Genomic DNA, 27,329 nt, shown 5'->3' on the forward strand with positions numbered 1-27,329 from the left:
AGGACGCTCTATGTGGGGCGGGGCTCAGTTGCGGGCGCCTGTTTGTCCTTTTCGCTGCTCCGTAGTGACGAGATGGTTGTGGTGTTGCAGAGATGGGGCTTGGGACTGTGGACTTACTTGCGTGAGGCTCAGCTCTGGTGGACCTGTGGTGCAGCTTCTGAAGGCGGGGAGGAGTCCACACCGCTTAGTCATTGCTGGAGCTCATCGCACGGGTAACGAAGAGCGGCTGGTTGGGGAACCTCAGTGATTGTAACTCTTATGGACTCGATTTGAGAGATGGCTGATGCCCCATTTCACTCTTGCTGTGGTCCGAGACTGCGGATTTGAAAAACCAGGCTGGGACCACACGTATTAACCCCAAAGCTAACTACTGGTACCAGCGTAAGGTTCCTTGCGGCGCCAAGCAGACCAAGTCAGGCAAGCAGAAGACGCGGCAGGCGGATCTCGTTGGGGGTGGGGGAGAGCGCTTTTTCTTCCCCCCTTTTTGCTCAGCAATGTCGCCGGACCCAGCTGCAGCCCAGGCTCCTGCGTCGGTCTCCCTGTTTGATCTCCACGCGGATGCACCGGTCCTTGCGGGCCTAAGCCTCGTGAGCCACCTTTCCGGAGACACCCAGGCCCAGGCTCCGCGGACTTCCTGTCCAGGTATCAGGGAAGGTTTGGGATGGACTCACGAGGAACCTGACAGGGCTTTTGGGGCTTATTGCTCATCCAGGAAACAGTCTTACTGGTATTCCCCAGCTGAGGAGCTCTTGATGACATCTCTTTCCACGGGATAAAATTTATCTTAAATTCACTTGGTCTCTGGGTTGTTTCTAGCACAGGCCCCTGAATTGCCTCCAAACAATTTTCTTGCCTTTGCTTATGTCTTCTCACACTACCACCACTGCCTGCAAAAACACTTCAAAATTCCTATTTTTTTCAAAATTTCTGGTCCAAATTTAACTAGATTCCTTGTTGCTGAATATAAAACAATTTATTATTTGGTTTTGTACAACTGTAGTTTGTCTCTGGCTATGTTTTTCTTGAATCTTTTTAAAACAAACTGCACGCTGTAATTGGAAATGTAAGCTAAAAAACTGGCATTTGGGAAGTGGTTTTTGCAGAGTTAAAAATAATGTTAACCTTATCAAAATATTTTCTGCACTATTCCTCTAAATCCCTTTGATTAGTTTAAATACAGTGACTTAGAGTCATTTTACATGTCTTTCCAAAAGCATATTTATTGTATATTTACATATCTTTCCAAAAGCATATTTATTGTATAAAGTGATTACTGTGCCATTTATTACATGATTGCGTGACTGTAAATGCAGGATATGCCATCTCTTTCTTTTGTATTTTCCTGTTTTGTATATCAAACACTGGATATAATTCCAGGTACTGTGGATTGGGCTCCTTTCCACCTCTAATTACCCTCCTCTTATTTAGGTTCAGGGAAGAGAGCAAGCCAGGAAAAAAAACCACTCCGGGGTCCTCCGGATATTTCAGAGAAGTTGTATTGTTCAACCTGTGACCAGACCTTCCAGAATCACCAGGAACAGGTAAAAGGCCAGGTGCAGAATTAAATGGTGGAAGCAAAAATATAATGGTGGGTGATGAGAGGTAGACATCTGATTTGTCTTTAATTAATAAAGGTCCATGTTTTGACTAAGGCGGTTGGTTTACCCTGCCATACTTCCTGGAGTTCTATTACTGGTCTTGAGTACCATAGCCAGGCAGGGGCATATTTCCCCATTCTGACTCCATCATTGTCTCCTCCCAGAGGGAACATTATAAGCTTGACTGGCATCGGTTTAACCTAAAGCAACGTCTCAAGGACAAGCCTCTCCTTTCTGCCTTGGACTTTGAAAAGCACAGCTCCACAGGTGATGACTGGTAGGAAACCTGTGTGCGAGTAGGACATGGGGGTGAAGGAAGACCCTACTTTAGGAGCTTGAGGAAAGGTCAAAAACGGGCCACCAAACTTGTATATCTCATGTTGTTCTTAGGAGACCTTTCCAGCATCTCAGGATCAGAAGACTCAAACTCAGCCGGAGAGGAGGACTTGGAGATACTGGATGAGGAAAAGGCTGGGTTAGAGAAGCCTAACCGACCCCGAGGCTTCCACTCCCACCGAGTTCTTTTCCAAAATGCCCAGGGCCAGTTTCTTTATGCCTATCGCTGTGTCCTAGGCCCTCGCAAGGCAAGTGGCTTCACTGGTTGTGTGGTCAACACCAGCCTTTTGTACATTCAGCTTACATTTCCCCTTAGCCTTGTCTGTTTCTCACTTCTTCCCTTCCTTCCTATTGGGTATGGGTATCATGCTTGACAGCACAGTCTTGCATTGAAGTAGCCTGAATCTTGGAAAGGTCAAATGGAATGAAATTAAGTTTGGAAACAGACCGATCTAGGTTTGCATTGTGCTTGTACCACTTGATCTTGACTACCTCTACAAGCCTCACATTTCCTTCCTTGTAAAATAGAGACAAGTCTCAGGGTGGCTGTATGAAATAATGCACGTGAAACACTTAGCACTGGCACTTGGTTTCTTACTCAGTGAATGTTACAGATATGTCTGTGCTGCTGTGTGTTGTTCAGGTGTCCCCGGGAGAACCAGAGCTGCTGCTACAGAACCTGCAAAGTGGAGGTCCTAGACACTGCGTGGTGCTCATGGCTGCAGCTGGGCACTTTGCTGGCGCCATTTTCCAAGGGTGAGAGGGTGCTGCGTGGGGTAAGGATGGAATGGATCCTGTTCACCTGGGAGTACCAGGTTTCCAGTACTGAGTCTGTGTTGTCTACAGAAGAGAAGTGGTGACACATAAAACCTTTCACCGCTACACAGTACGGGCCAAGCATGGCACAGCCCAGGGACTTCGTGATGCCAGGGGTGGGGCTTCTCGTTCTGCTGGAGCCAACCTGAGGCGCTACAATGAAGCCACACTTTATAAGGTGAGTTAGGCATCCCAGACCTGGCGGGCCGCTCATGCACATTTTCCCCTCCAATCATTAAGTGTTACAATCAGGAGGTTAATTCCTGTATCATTCCACTCTTTACGATTTCTGGGTAGACAAAGGTAGAATAGGATGGATCCCCAGAAATCTTCGTCTTCTTACTCCATGTGTTCACTTCTACCTTTCACTCCCTATATGTGTGGGCCATTTTTTGTTTAGAGATTTAAAACTAACAAGTGAAGATACACAGGGCTGAGTTACTCTCTTCTCTAGGATGTTCGTGACCTGCTGGCAGGGCCAGGCTGGGCTAAGGCGCTGGGGGAGGCTGGGACAATACTGCTGCGTGCCCCCCGCTCTGGCCGCTCCTTGTTCTTCGGAGGCCAAGGGGCACCCCTGCAACAGGGGGATCCCCGAATTTGGGATATCCCCCTCACTACCCGCAGACCCACCTTCAGAGAGTTACAGCGTGTGCACCATAAGCTGACCACCTTGCGTGTCCATGGTGAGCCTTTGATCCCAATCCCCAGATTCCCTAGACCTTCTTGTGCCTTCCAGCCCAAGCCCCAGGTTCTTATTTGGGCATCCAGATGATTTTCTAGCCCTGGGAATACAGCCCAATCACACCTTCATAGAGGCTGGCTTCTCCTTGGCTAAACTTGAGCAACATCTTTTGTTTTATGGCAGAAGAAGATCCCCGGGAGACAGTCAGGTTGGACTCACCTCAGACACACTGGAAGACAACGAGAGAGAGAAAGAAGGCTATCGAGGAAGAAAGAAAAGCCCCCGGTGATGAACATGAGGCACGGGGACAGAATGAGGACTCTCCCAAACAGGGTTTGAGCACCATCTGTCAACTGTGTCTGTCCTGGAAATGCAGCGGCAAATCCCCTACTCTGACTTCCCTACTTAGAGATTATATAAGGGCTTATATAATACAAACACCTTTATGCACATACACAGATCTGTTTATAACGTGGGTAGCAATCACTGAGACATGTTTGGTGACCTTTGCAAATCTCCTGTTACCACTTTTGTTCATTGATATAGCCCAGTCCTCAGAAAGCTCTTAGCATGAAAGAGATGCTTGACTATGTATTTCATGAATCTCACAGGATTTACCTGTCATATGGGATGCTAAGGGCATTTCACTGGCTGCAGACTCTTGGCCTGCATAGCTGTCACTGCTCCCATGCTTTCCTCTGTTGTGCAGCATCTAAGGCTGCTCATGGGGAGAGTCTAGAGATTCTTGTCCCTGCGTAGGTCCTTCCGGGCCTGTCCTTGTCTGGGCTGAGAACCTGATTTCTCTTGATGTGCTACTTGATCTTGGGTGACAAAATACAAATAATTTCTTTTCAAGATGATCTGGATTATCTCTTTATCTACATTCTTATGCATCTGGGGCAGCTCACATCCTTCCACCCTCTGCTTATTTTTCAGATAGATCTAACATGTCAAATTTTTCCCTAGGTTCAGGGTCAGAGGAAGAGGATGGCTTCCAGGTGGAGTTGGAGCTAGTAGAATCGACACTGGGGACCCTGGATCTTCGGGAGTTTGAGGTACTGCCCAAGCGGAGGAGGAGAAGAAGGAATAAGAAGGAGAGAAGCCAAGATCTGGAGGCTGGGGCCCATACGACTCTTCCTCAGCGACCTCAAGGTGAAGCCTTCTCACTGTCAGCCCAGGCACAGGCAGCCCCTTTGGAGCCTTCCCCGGATGAGGCCACGGCCCCTGGTCAGTCAGAGCTCTGGGATGTGCTGCTTGCTGCTTGCCGAGCTGGAGATGTTGAGATGCTGAAACTCCAGCTAGCTGCCAGCCCCACAGACCCTGAAGTTCTGTCTCTGCTCAGTGCCCCCTCGGGCTCCAGTGGCTTCACCCTCCTGCATGCAGCAGCTGCAGCTGGCAGAGGCTCAGTGGTTCGCCTGCTACTGGAGGCAGGCGCTGACCCCACCATCCAGTAAGTCAGGGTCCCCATGCCAAGCCCTTTAGGGTATAGAGTGGATGCTCTGAAGGGTAACAGTGGTGTTGGCTACTTGACAGTATCCCCCTTGGGCTGGGTAGGTGGTGTTAGCAGATGCAGGAGGCAAATTGAACCAATTTTGGGGGGGTTTTCACACCTAGGGACTCCCAGAGCCGGCCACCATATACTGTTGCAGCTGACAAATCAACACGTAATGAGTTCCGAAGGTTCATGGGGAAGAATCCAGACGTTTATGATTACAGCAAGGCTCAGGTCAGCTGGGAAAGGAAGCAGCAGCAAAGTGGGATGGCACCATAGATCCCTTCTACTTTCTTACAGTTTTACCAAGGATAGTTTGTATAGGTCTTACCTTCCCGGAAATCCTCCAGGTGCCAGGACCACTGACACCAGAAATGGAGGCTCGGCAGGCTACGCGGAAAAAGGAGCAGAAGGCAGCCCGGCGACAACGGGAAGAACAGCAGCGGATGCAATGGGAGCAGGAGAAGAAGGAGCAAGAAGAGCAGCGGCAATTTGCCGCCCTCAGCGACAGAGAGAAGGTGAGGCCGGAGGTTTCCCTTCCACAGGAGACTTCCTGAGAGGTCTGATCCCTTCTCAGTGTGCAACTGTCAATTCTTGGGTACCCTGTCCACCACTGGGGCCTTGCCCTAACACATCCTCTTCCCCTCAGAGAGCTCTGGCTGCAGAGCGCCGACTAGCTGCCCAGCTGGGAGCCCCTAACCCTCAGATTCCTGACTCTGCAATTGTCAACGCTCGGTACGTGGAGGGGGCAGGGGTGATGTGTAGACCATAACATCTGGGCAAGTAGAAAGAGTGCTTACACAGAAGGGCTGTTGAGGGGATCTGAGAAGTTCTGTGATGCTTTGGAATGAAAACAGAAATGACAGGAGGAGGACCGGGGAGGACTTGGATTGGAAAGTTTCTGGGTACCTGTCCATCCATTTTTCTTCTCTTGTTCAGACGCTGCTGGACTTGTGGGACATCCCTCCAGGGCCTCACTCCCTTCCACTACTTTGACTTCTCTTTCTGCTCCACACGCTGCCTCCAGGATCACCGCTGTCGGGCTGGGAAGCCCTCTTCCTGATCTCTTACACCTCCACCTGGGGCCACCTCCGGGCCCTGAGAGGGCACTTTCACACGGGCCCTAGGTTTCTTCTTCCCCACGAAACCAGAGTATTTGGAAGATTAGGGGGAGGGACATTCAGGAACCAGGGCAAAGATAGGGCCACAGAGGTGTGTGGAGCTGGTACTGTCTCTGGAACTTTAATCACAATAAAGTTTGGCAAGGAAACTGCCCTTGTACTTACATTGAAGCCTTGTGGCCTTTGGTTCCTTATGGTCACCGTGGCCAGCACCAAGGGATCCTGCCCACTCCATGTCCCAGGTCCAAGGGTTACCTTCCTTTCAGTGCCCACTTAACTCCATTGGTTCAGAGGCACTTTGTGTGTCAGCTGAGAGGGAATAGATATATGTCTCCTGTAAGGTGCTATTGAGGATAGGACTATCCAGAAATTGGATTTGGGGGTGGGGAGGCACATTTTCTAGCTCCAGCAATGTGATTTGGTTGAGAGCTCCCCTAGCAAACAGCAGGGGTCTTGGTACGTAGAGGGTCTGTTGTGGCCCCCGCTTTGTCCAGTACCGGCCCAAGTTAAACCCATTGATCCAGACTTGGCCCTGGGGAGGAGGGAGGAGAGAGGAAAATGAATGGTTAGCTCTCGGGGGTGGACTCATCCCCTTTAGGGTTTCTAATCAGAGGAATAATTTGCTTCCCCTTCTTCCATGATTTTCCTCTTATCACCTCTCATCCCCACCCCAACCACCACCATCAATAATACCTTGGTCCATCCAGGTAGAAAGAGAAATGTGTCCCCGCCTGAGTCTAAAATTGGAAATGTTGTGGAGTAGAAGGTGGGGCCAGAGGGAGTTTGAGGACGTGAACGTCTCAGCAATTGGAGGGGAAACCACCACTTCACAAGCTTGTCAACTTTCAGGGGGAACATCAGCCACTGAGTAAGGACTGTTTGTCCCAGAATTGGTGGCTCTAATAGGCCCTGTGAAAAAGGCAAGTGAAAATTCATTCAATAAGCTGTAAGGCCAAACTGTCCCTAATCAAGTCGAGATGCAATTAGTGGCACTGTCCAGGTCCCCACAAGCCACCACTTTGCAGCCTCACTCCTAAGGACATGGCTCTTGCTTATCTTGCATCGAGCCCCTATCTTTCCTAGAGAGTTTGGTCAATAAGAGTATGGGGGCGAGGGGCAGGCAAAGCTAGCTCACCTTGAAGTCACTGTGGTTAGACCCGAAACTGAGCCTCCCCATGTTCTCCAGCAAGACATCCAGTTTGGCCCCCACTTTCCCCGTCAAAAATAGCTTTTGTTTCATGTTTCGTTCCAAAACACCCTGAAACACCTGTGGATAAGAAGACCTACATATGTAGGACAGGAAGGGCTTGGCCTCTAGCTCCTGGCCACCAAACAGGAAGTCACATTAGGGCACTTATTTGAAGGGCAAAGAGAATGTAGCCCATCTGTCAGTTACCCATCTGTTCTGGAGCTTACCCTTAGTCAAACTCTTCCTTATCCCTTCTTATCCATGGACCCCCTACAAATGTGGGCAGGCAGGGGGAAAAGGTAGGTACGGGGAACTTAAGGCTAAAGGGTGCTTGGGAAGAGAGGAAACGGGCTCACAAGGTAACCTGGAATTAGGCTCTTACCCCATCCACCATCACGTAGGCACGGTCATGGACTCCATTGTTTGGCACCCAGAATTGTGTTGGCTCAAAAACAGTTTGGGTTAGATAGGTCCGGTACAACATAAAGCCACGGTCCTGGGTGTGGAAGAATGAGTACTTGAGATGAACTGAGCAATAAAAAAAGATACTGTGGGGAAGATGTGGAGCTTAGGGAACCTTTGGCTCCAGCTGTTGAGGAAGCTTGCCTTACCCACCAGATGGGGGGGTTATGCCCTACCTGCTTGACAGCCTCAAAGGTCATGGGCAAGACTGAATGGATGGGCCCTTGGGGGCAGAGGAAGTACAGGAAATCCAGCAAATTTCCATCCTATTAGAATAAGGGGGCAATATCAGAATGAAAAGGAAGTTTCAGAATAGAGGACAGGACAGAATGGAGGGCTATTTAGAGAATGACAGGGTAGAATCAGAAGGGCGGGGGGGGTCTTACCATGTGCAGGGTCAAAGGTCCGAGCATCATCTTGGGGCTGGGGGGAGGTAAAGGTCCCAAGGGAATTTCCTGGAACTGAGCCCAAATTCTCTCAGGAGCCATAGGAAAACCACACAACCCCTACTCCAAGCCCCTGGCGCAGGGTTCTTAACCTGGGGTCCAGGGAAGGGCTTCCGGGGTCCTGTAATTTTCACATACTTGTGTGTATCTCCCCAGGTAGTCCCATTTGGGCAGGTGGGAAATGCTTTCACACGGTGCTCAGAGGGCTCTCTGGCCCAGACAACCACCACTGATCTCTGGGATACCTTCACAAATAATTTAGGCACTCCTCCCAATTAATATATAAAAGCATTTGGCGCCTGATAAAGTGGTAGAACACCTGGCTGATGACATTTCGAAGAGCAAAAAGCTTAGGTGTGGGATCCCCTGCTTCAGATATTGGTGCGTCGTAGTCATAGCTGGTAGTAATGGGAAGGAAGTGTCCCTTCTCATCAGCACCTGTAGTAGAACCAATTTAATTAATTGAATGTGTCTTTCAGATGATAGATACTAAGCAAAGAAATTCATGCAGAGGACTTTGCCATCAGAGGGGGCAGTGGGGGCCGTATCCAGCTTCTAGACATCGTAATCCACTCAGCCCTCAGAGCCTAGCTCCTGCTACACACCTGCTTCAGTCCCAGGGACCATCTGGACTCACCATTCCAGTATCCAAAATTGGTACCTCCATGGAACATGTACCTGAAGTGGGGAAGGATGGGGGAAAGGCATAAGCTGACCCACTGAATCTTAACTTTCATCCCCAACACCCAATGTTAGATGCATGTTGACCCCATGCCTCCAGTTACATGTTCACACTGGCTCCCAACTCCAGCATGTTCTTTAGTCCTTTGGTTACAGCTGGAATGGACCGCGTGGAGTGATTATGGCCCCAGTAATCCAGCCAGCCTGTGTAGTACTCAGAGTTCACCTAGAATGCGAAGTGAAAGGAGCCATGGGTGAAATGGGAACCGAGCGAGACCCATTCCCAACCCTGACTCTGGCACTGATTGCCCTCCCTTCTGACTCCTCACCAGCGGCCCGTGGGGTTCATACTTCCTTTGCAGGGCAAAGATTTTGGTCATGTTGTCGGCTGCAGAGAGGAGGCAAAGGTGAGAGCTAAACATCACAGAAGAGTCGCCCCTTCCCCAGACCCCACCCCTAACCCTTGCTCAGGAGACCTGGGCCAAAGTCTACAGTGGTATACAGTCCCTCGAGGGAGCCACATGTGAGTCCTTCAGGCCCGTCTGTGGTAAAGAGCAGTATCTTGTCTCCTAGGAATGCACGGAAGAGCCCAGCCAGGTGCCTCATGTAGCTGACGTCGCAGGCCCTGTAGCTACCATATTCATTCTCCACCTGCGGGGGGAAAGGACACGGAGCTCAGCCATGAGTCGGAGAAGGTTAAGGACCCCACCTTCCCCTTGCCCAGTGAACTTTCCACTTGTACCTGAATGCTAATGATGTTGCCCCCATTGTGGTAGAGCCATGGATATATCTTGGGCAGCAAGACCTTGAACCAGGAGTCCACTGCGGCAAGGAAGTCTAAAGGAAGGAGCAGAGCGCTGCTTATTAGGGCACCGTCACCTCCACGGCCCCCACCGCAGGCATCAATGCTAGCAGCTTCAGCACTGCCTGATCGCTGGGCTGCGGTTTGCGTCCCACTGTCCACAAGTAATCTGGGAAGCAGGGACTCTTGTCAGAGGAAGCTCTCAGCCCAACCCTAAGCACCTGTATATTTGCATGGCAATAACATTTAAGCATAGAAATCTTAAAGCAGTGTTTCTTGTAAATTTCATTTTTAAATGTAAGAAAACTATGAAACATCTTACGGAGCTATTATTATGTAATCAATGTACTCATATACCTGAGATGGCCATGAAGTAGTACTGGAATTCACAGTAATGGAGAATTTCTGACCTGCATCCTGACGTAAGCGACAGTCCAGATGATTTATGTCATCAGTTGAAATATCATTATATTAGGTATCATGCCTTAAATTCTCAACCCCTATTTGTGATTTCTGTTGATTCATCCTCAGGGTCTTTGTGCATGTTATTAGCTCTGTCTGACACTTTCTCCCCTCCCTCCTTTACTTAGCCATCTCCAACTCAGGCAGGTCTTATATTTTACTTCCTCAAGAAAGCCTTTGATATCCTAGATTAGGGTAGATCCCCGTTACATGCTCTCATGTCACCTCATACTTCTCTCTCAAGCACATAACCAATTAAAATTAAGCATTTCTTTCTGTAATTGTTTCCTGTTGGTCTTCCCCACTAGTGAGCAGGAACTCTGTCAGCTTCTTTTTCTTTGTCCCTATCGTTGAGGACAACGCCTAGCAGATAGCAGACTCTCAAAGGTGGATTCGACGAAAGAAACCTTGGAGGATATTTTTGTATTCTTAAAACACTTCATTCCTTTTATAGTTTGTGTCCACGTTTTACTGCCTTCTTTAATCCAAGCATACATTAAATCTCATTCAACAAATAGTTATGACTGCTGACTATCCACCAAGCACTGTTTTAGGTGTTAGTGATGCAGGACAGGACAAAATAACAAAAATCTCTGCCAGTGTGGAATTTCCTTTCCAGCGAGGGAGGCAGATAATAAATGGGTAAAATACATAGTGAGTGAATGCCAAGGAGAAAAAATAAAGCAGGGAAGGAAGATATAGGAAGATATAAAGTGGTGGGGTGGGGAGCTTCCATTTTAGAGGGTGGCCCAGGGAAGACCTCACTGAGAAGGTGGTTTTGCAAGAAGCCAGAGGGAGCCCCACACGCCTGCTGGCTTTGGAGAACAGCAATGAGAAGAGTAGATGTCAGGGACGTGGCTGGGCCCATTAGGTAGGCCCGAGACCATTGTAAGGAATCTATGGTTCATATTCTCATGAGAGGAGAACCTATTGGAGAGGTTGAAGCAGAGAAATGACATGGTCTAATAGATATTTAAATATATTTAAAACATAGGATCACACCGGCTGCTGGATTGAGAATATACTGCATGGGGGAGGGACAAAGAAGGGAACCAGTTAGGAAGCTACTAAAATAATCCAGCTGAGAGGTGGTTTGGACGAGGGTGGTGGCAGTGGAGGTGATGAAAAGTAGGTGAACACAATATATTTTGAGGGTAAAGCGGACAGGATTTTCTGATGGATGAATGTGGGGTGTGATAGGCATGAAGAATTATACCACAGCGTTCAGGCTGATCAGCTGGGAAACACAGTTGCCATTAACTCAGATGGGGAGAATACCAGGAGCTTAGTTGTATCACGATGCCTTTTAGATTTCCAAATGCAGAAATCAAGTAGGTAGTTTGATATATAGTTTTTGGAGGCTAAAGGAAGGTCCTGACTGGAGATACATATTTCAGAGTCATCAGCTATTAGATGGAATTTAAAGTCATGCAAATGGATGAGACCATCCAGTGCGTGAACATAGAAAAGAGAAGCGTCCGAGGACTGAGCCCTGAAGCACTCGAGCATTTAGCAGAAAGGGAAATGGAGAAGAACGAATAAGAGACAGGAATGGTCAGAAAGACTGTGGGGAAAGGGGCCAAGACCAGGTAAGTGTGGCATCATGAAAGCCAAGAGAAGAATAGAAGAATGTATCTCAAAAGACAGAGTGATCAGCTGTGCTGAAAGCTGCTGATTGGTCAAAGAGCGTGAGGCCTTAGAAATCATCATGGATTTCACAGTGAAGAGGTCACTGGTTTTCTTGAGAAAAACCGAGATTGCATGTTGGTATTCCATTAACACTTTATCGTTTTAAACGTATCTCATAGTCAGCTGAGTTTGAGTAATGCCAAAAGCATGAAGCTCTCCAGCACCCTCAGAAGTGAAACAGCACCTGGATATAAAGCATTTACCAGAGTGAGCTTTTTAAAAGGTATAAATCAGAGAAAATTATTCCCTTGCTCTAATGACTTCCTGTTTGCACCTGAAATGAAATCCAAACTCTGAAAATATTGGGCACCTCCGAGTTTAATCTTGAGTTCTCATCTTGTCTTTCCCTACACTCTTTTCCCAGGTGATGTCTCAGTACCCATGGAATTAAGTGCCACATTTAGACTTATGACTCCCAAATTTATATCTTTAAATTAGACCTCGCCCTAAGATCCACATTCATACATCCCATTGCTTACTTAATATCCTCACTGAGTGTGATGTGATAAAAAAATATTTTTTCCCCGCTTCTCCCGCCTCCCCCCCCCCCCACTTCGGTTCAAGCCGTTGTTTCTCAGTCTAGCTGTGTAGGACACAGCTCCCTGGCCCACACTGGTATTATGAGCCTTGCACTCCCCCTCTGGCTGAGGCAGTCGGTCACCGGTCATAGGTCAGCCATTCACAGCAGCCCATAGCAGCTCTCGCCGGCTGCCTGCTGTTCACGATGGCTACCGGCCACTTACGCTGGCCATTGGCCACTTCTGGCAGCACACAGTAGCCCATGGCTGCACACAGCAGCTCACGGCAGCTCACGCTGGCTGCCGGCCACTCATGGCAGCACGCAGCAGTTCACGCTGACCTCCAGCTGCTCACGACAGCCCAGCACCAGGGAGAGCCGTTGTTCACACTCTTAGCTGTAGAGGGCGCAGCTCACTAGCCCATGTGGGAATCGAACCGCCAACCTCAGCGTTAGGAGCACGGCACTCCAACCACCTGAGCCACCGGGCTGGCCTAAAAGGAATTTAACATGACCAAAACACAACTATTTTCTCCCCCAAAATTGTTCCTTTGCCATCCCTGGTCTTCTCTTTCACCTGTTGGTAAATGGCCAGTGTAAACAATGAGAAGAGCAGATGTCAGGGAGGTGACTGGGCCAATTAAGTAGGACCTAATAGATAATTTAAGGAACAGTTCATATTCTGAATGGGATGGAACCACCATCTTGACTGGCCAAAACCTTCATTCCTTTCTTTCCAGACCTACTCCCATTACCCCAACCCCTACCCTTTCCATTGAAATTTATCAACAAGTCTTGGTGATTTTATCTCAGTTCTGTCCTCTTCTTTCCATTGTCAACACTATCACCTTAGTCTAGGAGCCATCATCTCTCTCCTCAACTACAGGCATAGTCTCCCAATTGGTTTCTCCACTTCCACCCTTACTCCCCTCAATCCATTCTCCACATCCAGGCTAAACTAATCTGAAAACAAATCAGATCATCTCACATCTCTGGTTAAACTCTCTCAATGCCTCTACCGTGCTAAGAGTAAAATGCAACCCTCTTACAATGGCCTACAAGGTCTTGCAGCAATAGTCCCTATTTCCAATTTCACATCACACTACTATCTCCCTTACCCACTATGCTCCAGCCGTGCTGGTCTCAACCATGCTGTTCTTTCCCAGTTTTTGGCCTCAGAATATACCACCCCTCCACCTGGTCATTCTTACCTCACTCTTCATATCACCAGAGTTTTCCCTTCCCTAGCGTCAACTGAATATTATATTTTCAGAAAAGCCTTTCCTGACCTCCCTACTTAAAAGAGACCCTCTCTGTTATTCATTATGTCAACTCCTTGTCCATTTTCTTGTGTGGTATTTTTATAGCTTGCAATAATATTGCAGGTTTCTTTAAAAAGTCTGTTTCTTCCACTATATGATAAGCTCCATTGCACAGGATCTGAGTCTGTCTGATCCTCAGTTTCTAGAATCCTGCTGGGCATGAAGGAAACACTGAATAAATATTTGAATGATTTGGGAGTGCTCGCTTCTGTTTTGGGTACTCAAATGACCCATTTTGTCATTGTTTGCTTTTTCTGTGTTAAATTTTTGTCCCAACTCACCTGGATCTGAGGTTCTCAGATGAATATTAGGTTTACGAAGCAACCAGGCTGGGAGACCCCCCTAAGACAAACACAAAGACCACAAAGAAGCATGTAGGTTTTGTTGTCCGGGAGTGGAGTGGGGGCAGTGAGAAGGGAGGAAGTTGAGTACAGTGCTGAAAGTGACCCTAGAGTGTGGGCAGAAGGGATAGCCTAGGAACTCTGGGTGGCTTTCGTTCTATCCCTTCTCCAACTAACTCACCATATCCCATTCTGCACAGATGTAAGGTCCTGGTCTCAGTATGACCAACAGGTTCGCTATAGTTGCCTCATTCAGAAATGCAATGAGATCCCGGCTGCCATTAAAGTTATAGACCCCAGGCTCTGGCTCATGGTAGTTCCAGGGTACATAACTGAGAAAGGAAGAGGTTAACAGGGCCCAAGGCGGGCATCGGGGAGATGCCCAGGAGGCTTAAGAGCTCAGGTCTTGCAGGGTTATCTCCAGGAAGGAGGTCCTGGCCCACCTTTTCCCTCCCTGGCCTGGAAGCCCTGGAGCTCTAACCCCTCATGATACCCTGCCAGTCTTCTTGTCCCAATATCCTTCTTAAGGGGGTGGCAAGAAGAGTAAATCCCACCCCTCCATGGCTCTCTTGAGCATTTCTTACAACTGAATGGCGTTGAGGCCACTCATTCGCATCTTGAAAAGCCGGTCTGCCCAAAGCACCCGTGGTACCCGGAAGTAGTGCAGGCTGCCAGATACGTAGCGGAACGGAACCCCATCCAGGAGGAATCTGTCATGATCCCGATCCACTACGAACGACCGAGTATCTGCCTGCAAAGAGAGACACCGTGCTCAACAGAGGTCTGGAGTTGGAGAGCGGGGGTCAGCGGCTGCCAAGGGCAGAGGAGCTGGAACTAGCCCTGCCCGCTGTTTTGTTGTTTTCACTTTCTCTCTTACGCCAGATCTAGCCTCACCGCACCCAACCGGCTGGTTCAATCCTCTTATCTTACCTGGGGCAGCAGCAGCGTCAGGAGCGGCAGCAGCAGCAGCGAGGGAAGGCAGAGCCGCTTCTTGGGAACCATGGCGCTTACAGGTCTCCTATAGTCAGAGACGGCAGTCCAACTGTCACGTGGCGGATTCCTGGGAGGGAATCTCAGCGAGCAAGGAGGGGCAGAGACCACTCCAAGCTGCCAAGCGATTAGCCTGGACTTTGTCTCCTGCTACTCTACTAATTTGTAAAATCCTCTACATCTTTTTTTTTTTTTTAATCCTCTACATCTTGAACCAGCTCCATCAGCGTCTCCTGGGAGCTTGTTAGAAATGCAGAATCTCAGGTCCTACCTCAGACCTATAGAATCAGAATTTGTATTTCAACAAGATTCCCAGGTGACCCTGAGCACGTTCAAGGTTGAGAAGCAGTGCTCTACTAGACTGAGCTTCCAAAGGGCGGAGAGTGCCTTGTCTACCAAACCTCAGCTTCTAGCAGTGGGCCGCACATAGCTGGTTAAATCTAGATGAATGTCAGAACCAGGGCTCTAAAACAGGTTCAGAACCAAGGGAAACTTAGGAAGATCTTCCCACTGATGTGAAGGGGGTGGGAGCAAGTTATAAAAGGGGTCTTTTTCCTGAAGAGCCCTATTTCAACAGAAAAAAGACCCTCAAGGGCATTCCATCTTCTTTGGATGTGCACCCCATTCCAATTTTTCCCTGCCTCCCTGGGCAATTGAACAAAGAAAAAGGAAACTTCTTGACTGAAGATCAAATCCTTCAGCTGCTGCTGGGCACAGCTGCTTCGTGCCAAGGCTTGGGAATTTGGGAATTTCCATTACTCCTGTCTTCACAGTCCCAAGCCTGGGATGTGAGAACCAGGGTAATGATAATAATTTGTATTAATATAATTAGTATTGTTTATTGACACTTACTAAGGGCTACGCGTCAGATATTGTGCAAGGCACTTTACATATCACTTAATCTTCAAAAAACTCCATAAGGTAGATAATTACAATTTGCATTTTGCAGATGAGGAAATTGAGGGACAGAAATGTTAAGTAGCTTGTCCAAGGTTACACAACTCGTCTAGGGGAGCTGGGACTTGAACTAGTCGGTCTGGCCTCACGGTTCATGTACTAAACCTTAGGTACTAGTATATGTATTTTGCAGTTGGGGAAAGTGAGACTCCGAGAGATTAAATAACATGTCCGAAGTCACACAGCTAGTAGGCTATTAAGGCCGGGTTTAGACCCTAGTCTGCTTCAGGAACCTGAACTCTTAACCACTGAGACTAGGGATACAGGCCAGAGTCCCTAAGGTTGTACTGATCAGAGCTCCCCGGGTCCAGGCTGCCAGCACCCGCCCCTCCCTGCGTCCTCCCACCCAGCCCAGGCTGGACTGTAAAAGGCCACCCAGCGCTTCGGAGGTATGAGGCCTCCTACCTCCGGCATTGGGAAATGGAGGTCCTGGGGGCCTCGGGCCGAGCCCGGCTTTGCTCCCCCTTGGCGTAGGTGCCTGCGTCCTGACGCCTACTGAAGGCCAGGTGTGGAACCTCCACCCGGGTCCTAGGACCGGTCCTTCCGCAGGTCTAGCCCGCCCCACCCCCGTCAGTTCCTCGCCCCCACATCGTCCGGAAGCCAGGCGGTTGCTAAGATACCTCGGGCCGTTAAGCCGGCGCGGAATGATGATGAAACCATTGCTTCCGGTCCTTGGCGCTTCTCTCCGCCTGAGCCAGGTCAGTGGGGAAGCGGAGCTGGTCTCCTTGCGCTTTACGCGCGGAGGCCCGGGGTGGGCTCTGCAAGGGATGGGCCCGAGCCTCGCACCCCCTCGGAACTGCCCTATGCTCTGCCTTTGCGGCCCCACGGGCGTGGGAGCCCGAGCCGCTTAAAGGTGGAGGAAGCGGTCTGGTAGTCGCTGCGTGGCCTGAGGCTTTTAAGGCCCCTGATCCCAGCCTTCTTGGAGCTGGTATCGCCAGGGCCCGTTTTCTCTAGGTTCCGAGACCTGGGCCCGAGCTCCCCACATTGGTACTTCTGTGGTCGTCTGGATTGTGCCCGACCCGCGACCCTGCTGTTCTTTTCCTTCCAGTATGATCCGCTGGGCCCCCAGCGCGTCACCTGGAAGAGCCCACTCAACCTGGAGAACCTTTTGGCAGCCTCATTCCGTCCTTGAGGAGGATGACTGAGACACTATGGGCCACGCGCTGTGTGTCTGCTCCCGGGGAACTGTCATCATTGACAATAAACGCTACCTCTTCATCCAGAAACTGGGGGAGGGGTGAGTGTTTGGAAACAACCAGTCCCCAGGGTTGTGGTGATTGAGAACAGCAGTCTGACTTGATAGGGACACAAAGATTTTATCCTTACCCTATCCTTTAACTCACCTGACGGAGCCTAATGACATGCTAGTCAAGAAAATAGGTTCGGAAGCCAAGCCTCCTAGATCCACCGTGTATGGTATGACCTTGATAAGACATGGTTTCTTCATCTGCTTAATGGAGATAATTACTGTCTTGCCTCACTGATGGAGCTGTGAGGATTAAATGAGAAAATGCATATAAAATGTCTCGCCAGTGCCTGGTCCACAGCACTTGATAAATGTTGACTATTATTCATTTAATGTTTATTAAGCGTCTGTCATGTTCAGAGCACTGGATTATGATCATAGAACCTCAAAGATTATTATGTCCCATGTCTTGAGCTTAACGTTTAATGATCTTCAGAGCTACACCTTGGGAGGGTTTCTAGTAAATGGGAAAGACACCCCCATCTTTTCCCCAGGGAATTCCTCTGGGTCCAAGCAGTGTGGGAGATGACCGTGGTCCTTCACTGACCCCTTTGGCCCACAGTGGGTTCAGCTATGTGGACCTAGTGGAGGGGTTACATGATGGACACTTCTACGCCCTGAAGCGAATCCTGTGTCACGAGCAGCAGGACCGGGAGGAAGCCCAACGTGAAGCAGACATGCATCGCCTCTTCCATCACCCCAACATCCTTCGCCTCGTGGCTTACTGTCTGAGGGAGCGGGGCACTAAACATGAGGCCTGGCTGCTGCTACCTTTCTTCAAGGTCAGAACGTCTCCTGGCTATGGAGGGGTTTGCAACAGAGTCACCTACCAAGAGCTGTGTGAGCAGTCAAGTATGTTAGGAAGCGGAGGCCATGTCCTGGGTTTGACCACTTCGGATTTGGGGTTTAGAGGAATCCAAGTGGGACTGTGGGGTATGAGGTGTGTGTAGTGGAAATGTTGATAGGCTTTTGACATGAAGGGATCACACTCAGGGAGCAGAGGCTCAGAAAACACCAGCTGTGGGGATACTTGTGTTGCAGAGAGGTACGCTGTGGAATGAGATAGAAAGACTGAAAGACAAAGGCAACTTCTTGACTGAAGATCAAATCCTTCAGCTGCTGCTGGGTATCTGCAGAGGACTCGAAGCCATTCATGCCCAGGGTTATGCCCACAGGTCAGTGGGGGGCAGGGGCCTTTCTGGGGCAGAAAGGAAGAGCCCCACCAAGAAAATGAGGTCTGCTCTCCTCCCAAAGAACAGCCTCCATGATTCTTTTGCCCCCTGGGATTCCAGCCTCCCTGTCTAGGGGTGCTCATGGGTCATTTCTACTTGCCAACAGGGACCTGAAGCCCACCAATATCTTGCTTGGAGATGAGGGGCAGCCGGTTTTAATGGACCTGGGTTCCATGAATCAAGCATGCATCCATGTGGAGGGTTCCCGCCAGGCTCTGGCCCTGCAGGTAAGAGAGTCTCTAGGTTCCTTTGCCCACCTGTTCCCCAACCCTGACCCCTTCTGGTGCATGCCCCACTTTGGGCACATGACCACGAGCTATGCCCCACTTTTGAGCTCTGGGGCCACTGTTCCAGGACTGGGCAGCCCAGCGGTGCACCATCTCCTACCGGGCCCCGGAGCTCTTCTCTGTGCAGAGCCACTGTGTCATCGATGAGCGGACTGATGTCTGGGTGAGGAGCATGTGGGTGGGGAGGAATGCTGCCCTGTACCTGCTGTGGAGTAGAGGGCAGGTCTTTGGTTTCTAGTGTGTGGGGCCCCAGGAACCATGTGTGTCCCCATCCCCCTCGACTTCCTTTCTGGGAACTGTCACTGACACTGTACTCAATTGCTCAGGAAGTGGTATAACCCTGCCCTTTGAACAGGGTTGGGACAGCTAAGTCAGGGCTGAAGGCAGTGGCTAAGTAAGGGGTGTAGAGGCCTCCTGCTAACTGGCACTTTCTCTGGGCCCTGCTGGTGTCATGTGGCTGTTGGCCTACTCCTTTTAGCTCGTGTAGCCTCATTTCACTACAGAATTAAGAGAAGAGCTATCACCTCCACTGGTCCCCTTCCATGGAGTAACTTAAGTTCTGCTCAGTCCCTAGGCTGTGTGCTGTATGCCATGATGTTTGGGGAAGGCCCTTATGACATGGTGTTCCAGAAGGGTGACAGTGTAGCCCTTGCTGTGCAGAACCAACTCAGCATCCCAGAAAGTCCCAGGTGAGCAATAGAAGGGGCACAAAGCATTTCAGATTCTCCTTGACATTAGCAGGGGTGGAGCCTCGGCATGGGGGATGGGCGCCCCCGCCCCCATCACCCTGCCCTCCTCTCTCCACAGGCATTCTTCAGCATTGCGGCAGCTGCTGGCCTCCATGATGACTGTGGACCCCCACCAGCGCCCTCACATTCCTCTTCTCCTCAGTCAGTTGGAGGCACTGCAACCCCCAGCTCCAGGCCAGCATACTACCCAAATCTGAACAAACCAGTAGCCACATTGAGAAGGTGGCCCCTGTGCCTTGGAAAGAGGGCCCCGTCCCTCACTGGAATCTGTCTTTTCTATCCAGGCCTGCTGTCTTGTAGTTGGGGGCAGGGGGGCTGGGGAGGCTTAGCTCAGTCTTCTGTCTGATGGGATGGGTGAGGGTGGGGGGATGGGGAAAGGGAAACTGATAGAATCTGGTAAAGGCTCTGAGCAGGACTGCTGAGCTTACATCATGGTCTGTCTCCAAATCTGGGAACAGGAGAATGTGTAAATAGAATAAAGTGAAAACACCTTGGTGTGGCTCTTAGTCTCATTGTTCCTGGAATGAGAAAAGAGGCGCAAGGGGCCCAAAGCCTGGTTGCCTTTTTCAAGGGAACAACCCGGGAAGAAGAGGGACTGGCGTAGAGTCAGGAATGGTGTGACTTCATTCCACATCCGAAGGCAGGAATCCTTACCTTAGATATGGCTGGTCGGCAGTGGGCAGTTCTTCTGGCTTGTCTTAGTCAAACACTTAAAGCTGCTCTGGCTTGAGTGGGCTTCTGTGCCAAGAACTGGCACCAGGGCCCCCTAATCACATTACATTCAACTTGTTCTTTCTTCCCTTCATCCTCTGCGGTGGGTAGCTTAGAGCAGCCCAGCCGGTTTGCCAGGCAAGGGTGGAGACACCTGAGGAAGCTTTGGGACAGCTACTTAACAGGTCTCCCAGCCTCAGCCTGAGGGCAAAGGGAGTGGAGGTGGTAGCCATTTTGGCCCAGTCTCTCCCAGGCGGTTCTAGCTCACGCACGGTTAATGATTAATGAGACCAGTGTGGTATGGCAGTATCCAGCTGCCACTTCCTGCCTACTCTGCTGAGTAAACAGGGGCCCTGCCTTAGCTGGGCTTGAAACCTGTTCCCCAAGGAAGGGCACTGTGTCCCTGAATCACAGGGACGGGAGGCAAGAGCAGAGTTGGCATCCCTTGCTCCTGAGATTGAAGCTTCTTCCCCCCAACCATGCCCACCCCCACATGCTGACGTCAGTATGGGTCCTGGGGTGCCTATTAGCAAAATTGAAATTTTCCCCAGGGCCCTGGCAGGAGGCTTCTACCAGCTAGCGCAGAGGCTGAGGCCAGAAAGAAAGCACAAACAGAGGGGAGACGACCTGACTTTTAATGGCACATCCCTAGGCCCCTGCAGAGCAGCAAAACAGACAGTAAGCTATGCAAAGCTGCTGGGAGGTGCAGTAACACAAACAACTCCAGGACATGGCCCTTGTTCCCTCCCATCCCCCAAGCTTATGACTAGGCTCCATGCCCAGGAACTCTGGGCCACCTCAGCCCTCATAATGCACAGAGGTGCCTGGGCCAAGCCTTGCTTCCAGAGTTGGTGAATGCAGCAGCAGCAGGAAAAATAGGGTAGTAGTATAACTCAAATACAGAAACTGCTGGACTTAAACTACTTGGAAAGGAAATGAAGACTCCTATCCTTCAATAGCTTGTGGTGGACAGACAGGTCCAGGATTTGGTCCCCATTTCCTCCCTATCCTGAGCGCCCCCAGGATCTTACATGAAAGTCCCTGGGGTCACATGTCCTGGGCCTGGCAAGGGCCCTTTGGCAGGTCTTGCCTTCAGCATGGAAGGGAAAAGGGTCATAAGCAGCAAATAGTGAGGGCAGCAGCAGAAGCTCAAGCACTCACAGAGGGAACAAGAAATCGTGCAAGGAGACTGTTTATTTCAAAAGGATTTTGCAATAAACACAGTGAGTGGGCTCCAGGCAGCTGTTCTATTCTTCTCCCTCATCCTCGTCCTCATAGGAGTCGATGCCTACTTCCTCGTAATCCTTCTCCAGGGCAGCCATATCCTCCCGGGCCTCGGAGAACTCACCCTCCTCCATGCCCTCGCCCACATACCAATGCACAAACGCCCTCTTGGCATACATCAGGTCGAACTTGTGGTCCAGGCGGGCCCAGGCCTCGGCAATGGCGGTTGTGTTGCTCAGCATGCACACAGCTCGCTGCACCTTGGCCAGGTCACCCCCGGGCACCACAGTGGGCGGCTGGTAGTTGATACCAACCTTGAAGCCCGTGGGACACCAGTCCACAAATTGAATACTGCGCTTGGTCTTGATGGCAGCAATGGCGGCGTTGACATCCTTGGGCACCACGTCTCCACGGTACAGCAGGCAGCAGGCCATGTACTTGCCATGACGGGGATCGCACTTCACCATCTGGTTGGCAGGCTCGAAGCAGGAATTGGTGATCTCGGCCACCGACAGCTGCTCGTGGTAGGCCTTCTCTGCAGAGATGACGGGCGCGTAGGTGGCCAGGGGGAAGTGGATGCGAGGGTAGGGCACCAGGTTGGTCTGGAACTCCGTCAGGTCCACGTTGAGGGCCCCATCGAAGCGCAGGGAGGCTGTGATGGAAGAGACGATCTGGCTGATGAGGCGGTTGAGGTTGGTGTAGGTGGGGCGCTCGATGTCCAGGTTGCGACGGCAGATGTCATAGATGGCTTCGTTGTCCACCATGAAGGCACAGTCTGAGTGCTCCAGGGTGGTGTGGGTGGTCAGGATGGAGTTGTAGGGCTCCACCACGGCTGTGGACACCTGGGGGGCTGGGTAGATGGAGAACTCGAGCTTGGATTTCTTGCCGTAGTCAACAGAGAGCCGCTCCATCAAGAGCGAGGTGAAGCCGGAGCCGGTGCCGCCCCCAAAGCTGTGGAAAACCAGGAAGCCCTGAAGTCCTGTGCACTGGTCGGACTGAAAGGCAAGAAAAACAAAGAGCAATGTAGGTGGGGGAAGGGCCTGAGGAAGTCTATATTCTGGCTCCACAAAAGCCTAAAATATCTCAGGAGCCAGGACAAAGAAGAATGAGTATTCCATAGCAGCAGCACGTTCCGGTGACCCTTCTGGTGACAAACAGAGATGACCCCTGAAATGGATCTGAAAAAAAATGTTCCTGACCATTAACATCGTCTCATAAGCCCCCTCCCTTCCATGCCAGACTCTCACCAGCTTGCGGATCCGGTCCAATACTGGATCAATGATCTCCTTGCCAATGGTGTAGTGCCCACGGGCATAGTTGTTCGCGGCATCCTCTTTCCCAGTGATGAGCTGCTCTGGGTGGAAGAGCTGCCGATAGGGGCCATTTCGGATCTCATCTGGAAGGGCAGAAACCACATCGTTAGGGCCCAAACCACAAGGCTGTGCTCAGCAGGGACCTCCCTCCCTCCCTCAGTGTGGTAGCTGCAGTCAGATGCGTGGAAGAGTTCATCCTTCTGCCAGTGTGAGATACCAGGGTGTGAGGGAAACCCAGACTTGCTGCCCAGGCCAGCCTGCGATTAGCTTGCCTTCTTTACATTCAAACAGGGAGAAGAGTTTTCAGGGCCAGGAAAGCCAGATCTAGACACCCTCTCTCCAGAGAGAAGCTTAGAGTCTCTCCACTCCGCTCAATTCCACCCCATTTTCCCTCTCACCAATTACAGTGGGCTCCAAATCCACAAAAACTGCCCGAGGCACGTGCTTTCCAGCGCCGGTTTCACAGAAGAAGGTGGTAAAGGAGTCATCCCCTCCACCAATGGTCTTGTCACTGGGCATCTGCCCATCAGGCTGAATCCCATGTTCCAGACAGTAGAGCTCCCAGCAGGCATTGCCCATCTGGACACCTGCCTGCCCCACATGGACTGAGATGCATTCACGCTGAGAGATAAAGAGAGAGGAGAGCATAAGCCCCACATCCATAGTTCCTCACCTCATAAGCCTCTCACCCTATCACCTACCAGCTAGGATGACTCAGTTGGCAAAAGTGGAGGCTTGGGGTTGGACAGAGGTCAGAAGAGGCTGGGAGCCTGCCCAGGCTCCCCTGCATAGGACTCCCCAACCGGGGGCACCCAGTAGGGCAGGCCAGTCCCTTAGCCTACTTCTCCGTGGGGACCTTGCCAAGTGAGAGCTGTGGCTCCACAGGACTCGGACACATTCATAGGACACTCAGGGAGGATGGAGAGGGCAAGTGCCTATGAGACAGACAAGACACTGCAGTAACTGAGACAAAAACAAGAGACTTTTCAGCTGTTCCCCATTCCTACTCCCACAAACCCAGCTTCTCAAGAGCCTAACAAGGGACAGAAGGTTTTCCAGAGCTGTTGAGTTTATCGCTAGAGCCTCCACCCCCCCCCCCCACCTGATTAACTCTTTGCTTTGAGTATGAACAACTGGAATTTCGTACAACCCTCTCCCCCTTTCTTTCCTGTGGGCTGCAGAGTTGTTTCCGCCTTCCAGTCTGGCACCAACTGACCACACTGCCATCAGGATGCCCTCTCCCCCACCTTTAAATCCCATCTGGCTCTAGGGATCAATCCCATCTGTCTCCTCTCCCCACCTCCACCCCCGCACTCTGCACGTCGTTACCACCTTCTTCCAAGGCGACAGCCCTCAGGGAAATAGCAAAGATAATGTTAGTGAGCGCAGAGGGCAGCTGCAGGCAAAAGGGCTGTGAGCACTGGGGCATTCGCTGCCCTAGGCTCGTCCCTGCCAGTCTGAAAGTAACCCCTGAAGCGCCAAAGTGGTGCGGAGCCGGGCCTGCGCAGCCTCCTTTCCCAACACCGAAATGGCGGGGTGACAGTTTCCAAATACTCAGAAAAGGAAGCGGAACCTGTGACGAGGCCCCAGAGGTAACGCGCCTTGCCCCTAGCCGGATGAGCGCCATCCTGCACTCCGGCCTTGTATTCGCCGCCGCCCGCCCCCCACCACCCCCGCTCCTTTGAGATTCTTTCCAGTTACATCCCAGCGGAAAGCGAAGATTGGATTTCGGCCCCCGTTCTTGGGCTATAAATACCACCCCCCTACACACACCTCTTCCCCCTCCCCCCAACCTGGCCTTGGCCCGCGCTCCCGCTCAGTGACAGCTGTCTCTGCCCGTCCGCGCACCCCGGCTCAGGCTGGAGAGGGGCTGGCTCGCCTCATGAGACCGAACCCCATTCCCGCCACCCCTTTTGCCTCAGAAGCGGGGTGCTGAGTCACGGGGAGGGGTGAGAGTAGGAGGGATGCACACACAGTCGGAGGAAAAGGGGATGCTGAACCAAGTAACCTGATCCCCTTCCACCTTCTGGCGCCAAGCACGTGTTCGGTCAGTTCCAGGGACCGGGTGGGGGAGGATAGGGGCAATGGGCAGCCAAGCGGGACTCCCTCGCCCGCGAAAAGGACTGGGCGCGGGACCGCGTAACTCCCCTAAGGAGGGTTAAATGCTTGGTGGAGCTGGGGGGATTTCCAGGAGGACTCCTCTCTGCTAGTGAAGAATCCCACTGTACCCCACCCCCCTACCCCAGCCTTTGAAAGTGGACAACACGGCTCGGCCAAAGTCACTAGGACGGGGTGGGGGTGGGGGTGATGCAAACACCCTTGCACCTCCTCGAGACCAGGAACGCCAGATAAAGGGCCCCGAGCATCCCGAAAGGAAGCGTCCCCAAAAGAGAGGGGCAATTAGGGGATGGGCTCCAACCCGGTGGGGCCGCACTCACCATGGTGAGTCCTGGCGGTGGGTCTCACTTAGAGTCCGCGTGACGGGTCTCAGTGAGAAGTGCGCTAGCTGCAGTGCCGCACCGCTCTTATATGAGGGGGGCGGGGCCGCGCGCTAGGCTCGCCCACTAGAAGCTGGGCGGCCTGGAGGCCACGCCTCCCGAGGAGTAGGCGGCTCCGAGGGGTGGGGCCAGAGAGGGTACCTTCCCCGCGCGTTGCCGGGGTCTCTCACCTGTCGGACCTGCGTTAGGAGTAGCAACCTGGGCTTTAACCCTACGCTCCCGGTTTTGAACCCATACTTCGGGATCTCGAGCGCTGCTGCACCGACGCAGGACGCGGTGCCAGGGCGCGTCTCGCCTGCACCTGCGTCATGGGGTCGCCCGTCGCTCAGGTTTTCTGACTTAGGCCGGGTGCCATAGAGGCTGTTCTTCGGAGGTGGCTTTACCGGACCTTCGCCCGAGCCCTCCGTGTCCCGCCTCTCTGGAGGCTCCAACCGACTACCTGGCTCCGGCCGGTCCCGGAGGAACCCCTTGCGGCTGCACGCCGCCTGCTGGTCCCCGGCTGGGACGGCTGGCCTCCGCCAATGCCTGTGGGCGGCCGAGGACCGGATGCTGCACAGTTTGAGACCCAGGGTGCCGGTCCTTTAGACTGCCCCACCGAGCTGAGTCCCGCAGCCTACCTGCGAAGGCCGACCCCGAGAATCTGCCACCGCTTGGCCGCTGCCCGCGGGTCAGTGGCCTCGTCATCAGCGCCGTCACTATTAGCGAGCCCTTGCCACTGCTACCTGCCCGCTTTCCTGCTGCCAGAACCGCGGGAGCTCCGGCCTAAAGCCCTTAGGACCTCGATCCACATTCTGACTGCCCTGGGTGACCTTGGGCAGGTGACTTAACCTCACGAGTCCTTGGCATCGGTGAAAAGGAGACAATAATTCCAACCGGAAAGCGTTGTGAGGTATCAAAATGTTTGTTGACACCGAAGAGGAAAAAAAATGGAAATTCTGATATCGTGGCTGATTTTGACTTTCCCATCCTCTTCTGTCCCTAAGCCGTGGCAGGATCAGCGACCTGCATCTTAACACCCTTAGTGCTCAGATGGAGGCCTCAGCAGAAGCTAGTCCTTCTAACTTTCATTTCCATTTCTTGCAAGAATGGGCTTTTTAATCTATTTCTGCTTTTCCTTATGTGCCTTTCATTTTCTAGCTGTCTCCCTTCACTGGGGAAATTCATTAGGAAATGCTCCATGTGCCATTGGCACACATTTGAGAAACCTGTCTCCCGGGCTAGTCAGTTGGAAAGGATTCACCTGCCTCTCCTACCATAGTGTTTCCTAGGGCAAGGGCTGTCTGACAACACAACACAGCAGGATAAAATAACTAGTGTGACAACTTTCTATCAACAAAATAGCTAATTGACACCTTACTTAGGCAAGGCATGGAAAGAAATACAGTGAAATATGACAAGGTCTCCTTTCCCAGTGGACTTGCCATCTGGTTGGGAGAACAAGACTCATTCATAAAAAAGAAAACTGACAAGGGCATAGAGTGAGGCTGCTTTGGGAAATGGGGTCATGGTCTCCACAGAGCAAGAACCCTTGGTGATTACAGAACATGTGGCCTGGTGCAGACCTTCCCTGGCCCTCTTTTTCCCTTGTGCACCCCCACCCCAGCAGAATGAATATCATAAGAGATTTTAGCTATTTAGGCAAAACCCTAAAACTCTTTGACCTCCAGGTTCAGATTCATTTGTGAAACTGGGATAACTGCAGATTGTGAAGACTAGGTGAATTTAGGGATGTGTAGAGATGCAGCAAAGCACTATGTAAGCAACTGTCTGGATTCTTAGAGCATTTTATTCATTTATTTTAGTGCATGTAGCACATCATGCTGCATTTATTTGTGTACATGCCCATCTTACTAGATAGCAAATTTGGTGAAGGTAATTGTCTTAGCCATCTTCGTGTCCCCAGTTCCTGGCATGGTGCTTAGCACATGGTAGGCATTTGCTAAGTGTGTGTCAGATGAATTGTTTCACTTGAGAGATGGGACTAAAATTAGGGTAGAAGTCTAAGAAGCCAGAAGTTACAAATTGCCTCTCAGAAATGTTTTGTTTGGCCCTCACAGTGTTAACCCCTGTAGCATTTAGAATATAGGGGGGGAAAATCAGAAATTGTGTTTGTGTTGGGGCATCCCCAAGACCACCCATATGTTAGAAGATTAGCTAGAAGGACTC

The 27,329-nt window shown here is 51.2% G+C and overlaps 4 protein-coding genes across 12 annotated transcripts; 2 read left to right on the top strand and 2 right to left on the bottom strand.

The window, feature by feature from the left end:
- Positions 1-55: 55 nt before the first annotated feature.
- On the top strand, positions 56-6,216 carry ANKZF1 (ankyrin repeat and zinc finger peptidyl tRNA hydrolase 1). 2 transcript variants are annotated; one of them, XM_074313576.1, is made up of 13 exons: positions 56-642; positions 1,429-1,541; positions 1,763-1,865; positions 1,989-2,182; positions 2,578-2,690; positions 2,781-2,928; positions 3,205-3,433; positions 3,616-3,765; positions 4,399-4,882; positions 5,047-5,158; positions 5,275-5,442; positions 5,574-5,659; positions 5,864-6,216. In XM_074313576.1, the coding sequence occupies exons 1-13, from the start codon at positions 495-497 to the stop codon at positions 5,985-5,987; spliced, it is 2,172 nt and encodes a 723-aa protein (XP_074169677.1). In that variant the 5' UTR covers positions 56-494; the 3' UTR covers positions 5,988-6,216. The 2 variants fall into 2 exon arrangements, with proteins under 2 accessions (XP_074169677.1, XP_019597321.2); XM_019741762.2 differs by lacking the exons at positions 56-642; positions 1,429-1,541 and having other exon boundaries at positions 1,763-1,875.
- Positions 6,142-16,548, bottom strand: GLB1L (galactosidase beta 1 like). 3 transcript variants are annotated; one of them, XM_019741767.2, is made up of 17 exons: positions 16,524-16,548; positions 14,887-14,974; positions 14,541-14,707; positions 14,138-14,288; positions 13,897-13,957; positions 9,566-9,660; positions 9,300-9,474; positions 9,153-9,211; positions 8,928-9,049; positions 8,780-8,820; positions 8,462-8,580; positions 8,083-8,157; positions 7,873-7,962; positions 7,617-7,730; positions 7,181-7,312; positions 6,739-6,954; positions 6,142-6,577 (listed from the first exon to the last, which is right to left on the bottom strand). In XM_019741767.2, the coding sequence occupies exons 2-17, from the start codon at positions 14,956-14,958 to the stop codon at positions 6,308-6,310; spliced, it is 1,959 nt and encodes a 652-aa protein (XP_019597326.2). In that variant the 5' UTR covers positions 14,959-14,974; positions 16,524-16,548; the 3' UTR covers positions 6,142-6,307. The 3 variants fall into 3 exon arrangements, with proteins under 3 accessions (XP_019597326.2, XP_019597322.2, XP_019597323.2); XM_019741763.2 differs by lacking the exon at positions 16,524-16,548 and adding an exon at positions 16,309-16,491; XM_019741764.2 differs by lacking the exon at positions 16,524-16,548 and adding an exon at positions 16,309-16,443 and having other exon boundaries at positions 14,887-15,016.
- Positions 16,467-19,917, top strand: STK16 (serine/threonine kinase 16). Of its 5 annotated transcripts, XM_019741769.2 has the most exons (8): positions 16,467-16,601; positions 16,952-17,140; positions 17,712-17,931; positions 18,191-18,324; positions 18,488-18,608; positions 18,736-18,831; positions 19,236-19,357; positions 19,476-19,917. In XM_019741769.2, the coding sequence occupies exons 2-8, from the start codon at positions 17,055-17,057 to the stop codon at positions 19,612-19,614; spliced, it is 918 nt and encodes a 305-aa protein (XP_019597328.1). In that variant the 5' UTR covers positions 16,467-16,601; positions 16,952-17,054; the 3' UTR covers positions 19,615-19,917. The 5 variants fall into 5 exon arrangements, with proteins under 5 accessions (XP_019597328.1, XP_019597329.1, XP_074169775.1 ...); XM_019741770.2 differs by lacking the exon at positions 18,736-18,831; XM_074313674.1 differs by lacking the exon at positions 16,467-16,601 and having other exon boundaries at positions 16,911-17,140.
- Positions 19,918-21,304: 1,387 nt separating this feature from the next.
- TUBA4A (tubulin alpha 4a) lies at positions 21,305-25,237 on the bottom strand. 2 transcript variants are annotated; one of them, XM_019741768.2, is made up of 4 exons: positions 25,104-25,237; positions 23,064-23,286; positions 22,600-22,748; positions 21,305-22,347 (listed from the first exon to the last, which is right to left on the bottom strand). In XM_019741768.2, exons 1-4 carry the CDS (start codon positions 25,104-25,106, stop codon positions 21,376-21,378), a joined length of 1,347 nt encoding a protein of 448 aa, XP_019597327.2. In that variant the 5' UTR covers positions 25,107-25,237; the 3' UTR covers positions 21,305-21,375. The 2 variants fall into 2 exon arrangements, with proteins under 2 accessions (XP_019597327.2, XP_074169742.1); XM_074313641.1 differs by lacking the exon at positions 25,104-25,237 and adding an exon at positions 23,998-24,217.
- Positions 25,238-27,329: the final 2,092 nt, after the last annotated feature.

This window comes from Rhinolophus sinicus, linkage group LG01 (genome assembly GCF_036562045.2).
Source record: "Rhinolophus sinicus isolate RSC01 linkage group LG01, ASM3656204v1, whole genome shotgun sequence".
Lineage (NCBI taxonomy): Eukaryota > Metazoa > Chordata > Mammalia > Chiroptera > Rhinolophidae > Rhinolophus > Rhinolophus sinicus.

Coding starts and splice junctions, on each gene's coding strand:
- GLB1L (XM_019741767.2), bottom strand. CDS start 14,958: ATGGTTCCCAAGAAGCGGCTCTGCCTTCCCTCGCTGCTGCTGCTGCCG. Junction 14,708..14,886: donor TGACGCTGCTGCTGCCCCAG/GTAAGATAAGAG, acceptor CTCTCTTTGCAG/GCAGATACTCGGTCGTTCGT. Junction 9,212..9,299: donor CACTGTAGACTTTGGCCCAG/GTCTCCTGAGCA, acceptor TCCTCTCTGCAG/CCGACAACATGACCAAAATC.
- STK16 (XM_074313661.1), top strand. CDS start 17,614: ATGGGAAAGACACCCCCATCTTTTCCCCAGGGAATTCCTCTGGGTCCA. Junction 17,932..18,190: donor TGCTGCTACCTTTCTTCAAG/GTCAGAACGTCT, acceptor CTTGTGTTGCAG/AGAGGTACGCTGTGGAATGA. Junction 18,609..18,735: donor GCCAGGCTCTGGCCCTGCAG/GTAAGAGAGTCT, acceptor CCACTGTTCCAG/GACTGGGCAGCCCAGCGGTG.
- ANKZF1 (XM_074313576.1), top strand. CDS start 495: ATGTCGCCGGACCCAGCTGCAGCCCAGGCTCCTGCGTCGGTCTCCCTG. Junction 1,542..1,762: donor TCCAGAATCACCAGGAACAG/GTAAAAGGCCAG, acceptor GTCTCCTCCCAG/AGGGAACATTATAAGCTTGA. Junction 3,434..3,615: donor GACCACCTTGCGTGTCCATG/GTGAGCCTTTGA, acceptor GTTTTATGGCAG/AAGAAGATCCCCGGGAGACA.
- TUBA4A (XM_019741768.2), bottom strand. Junction 22,749..23,063: donor TTTGGAGCCCACTGTAATTG/GTGAGAGGGAAA, acceptor CTGCCCTTCCAG/ATGAGATCCGAAATGGCCCC. Junction 22,348..22,599: donor TGGACCGGATCCGCAAGCTG/GTGAGAGTCTGG, acceptor CTTGCCTTTCAG/TCCGACCAGTGCACAGGACT.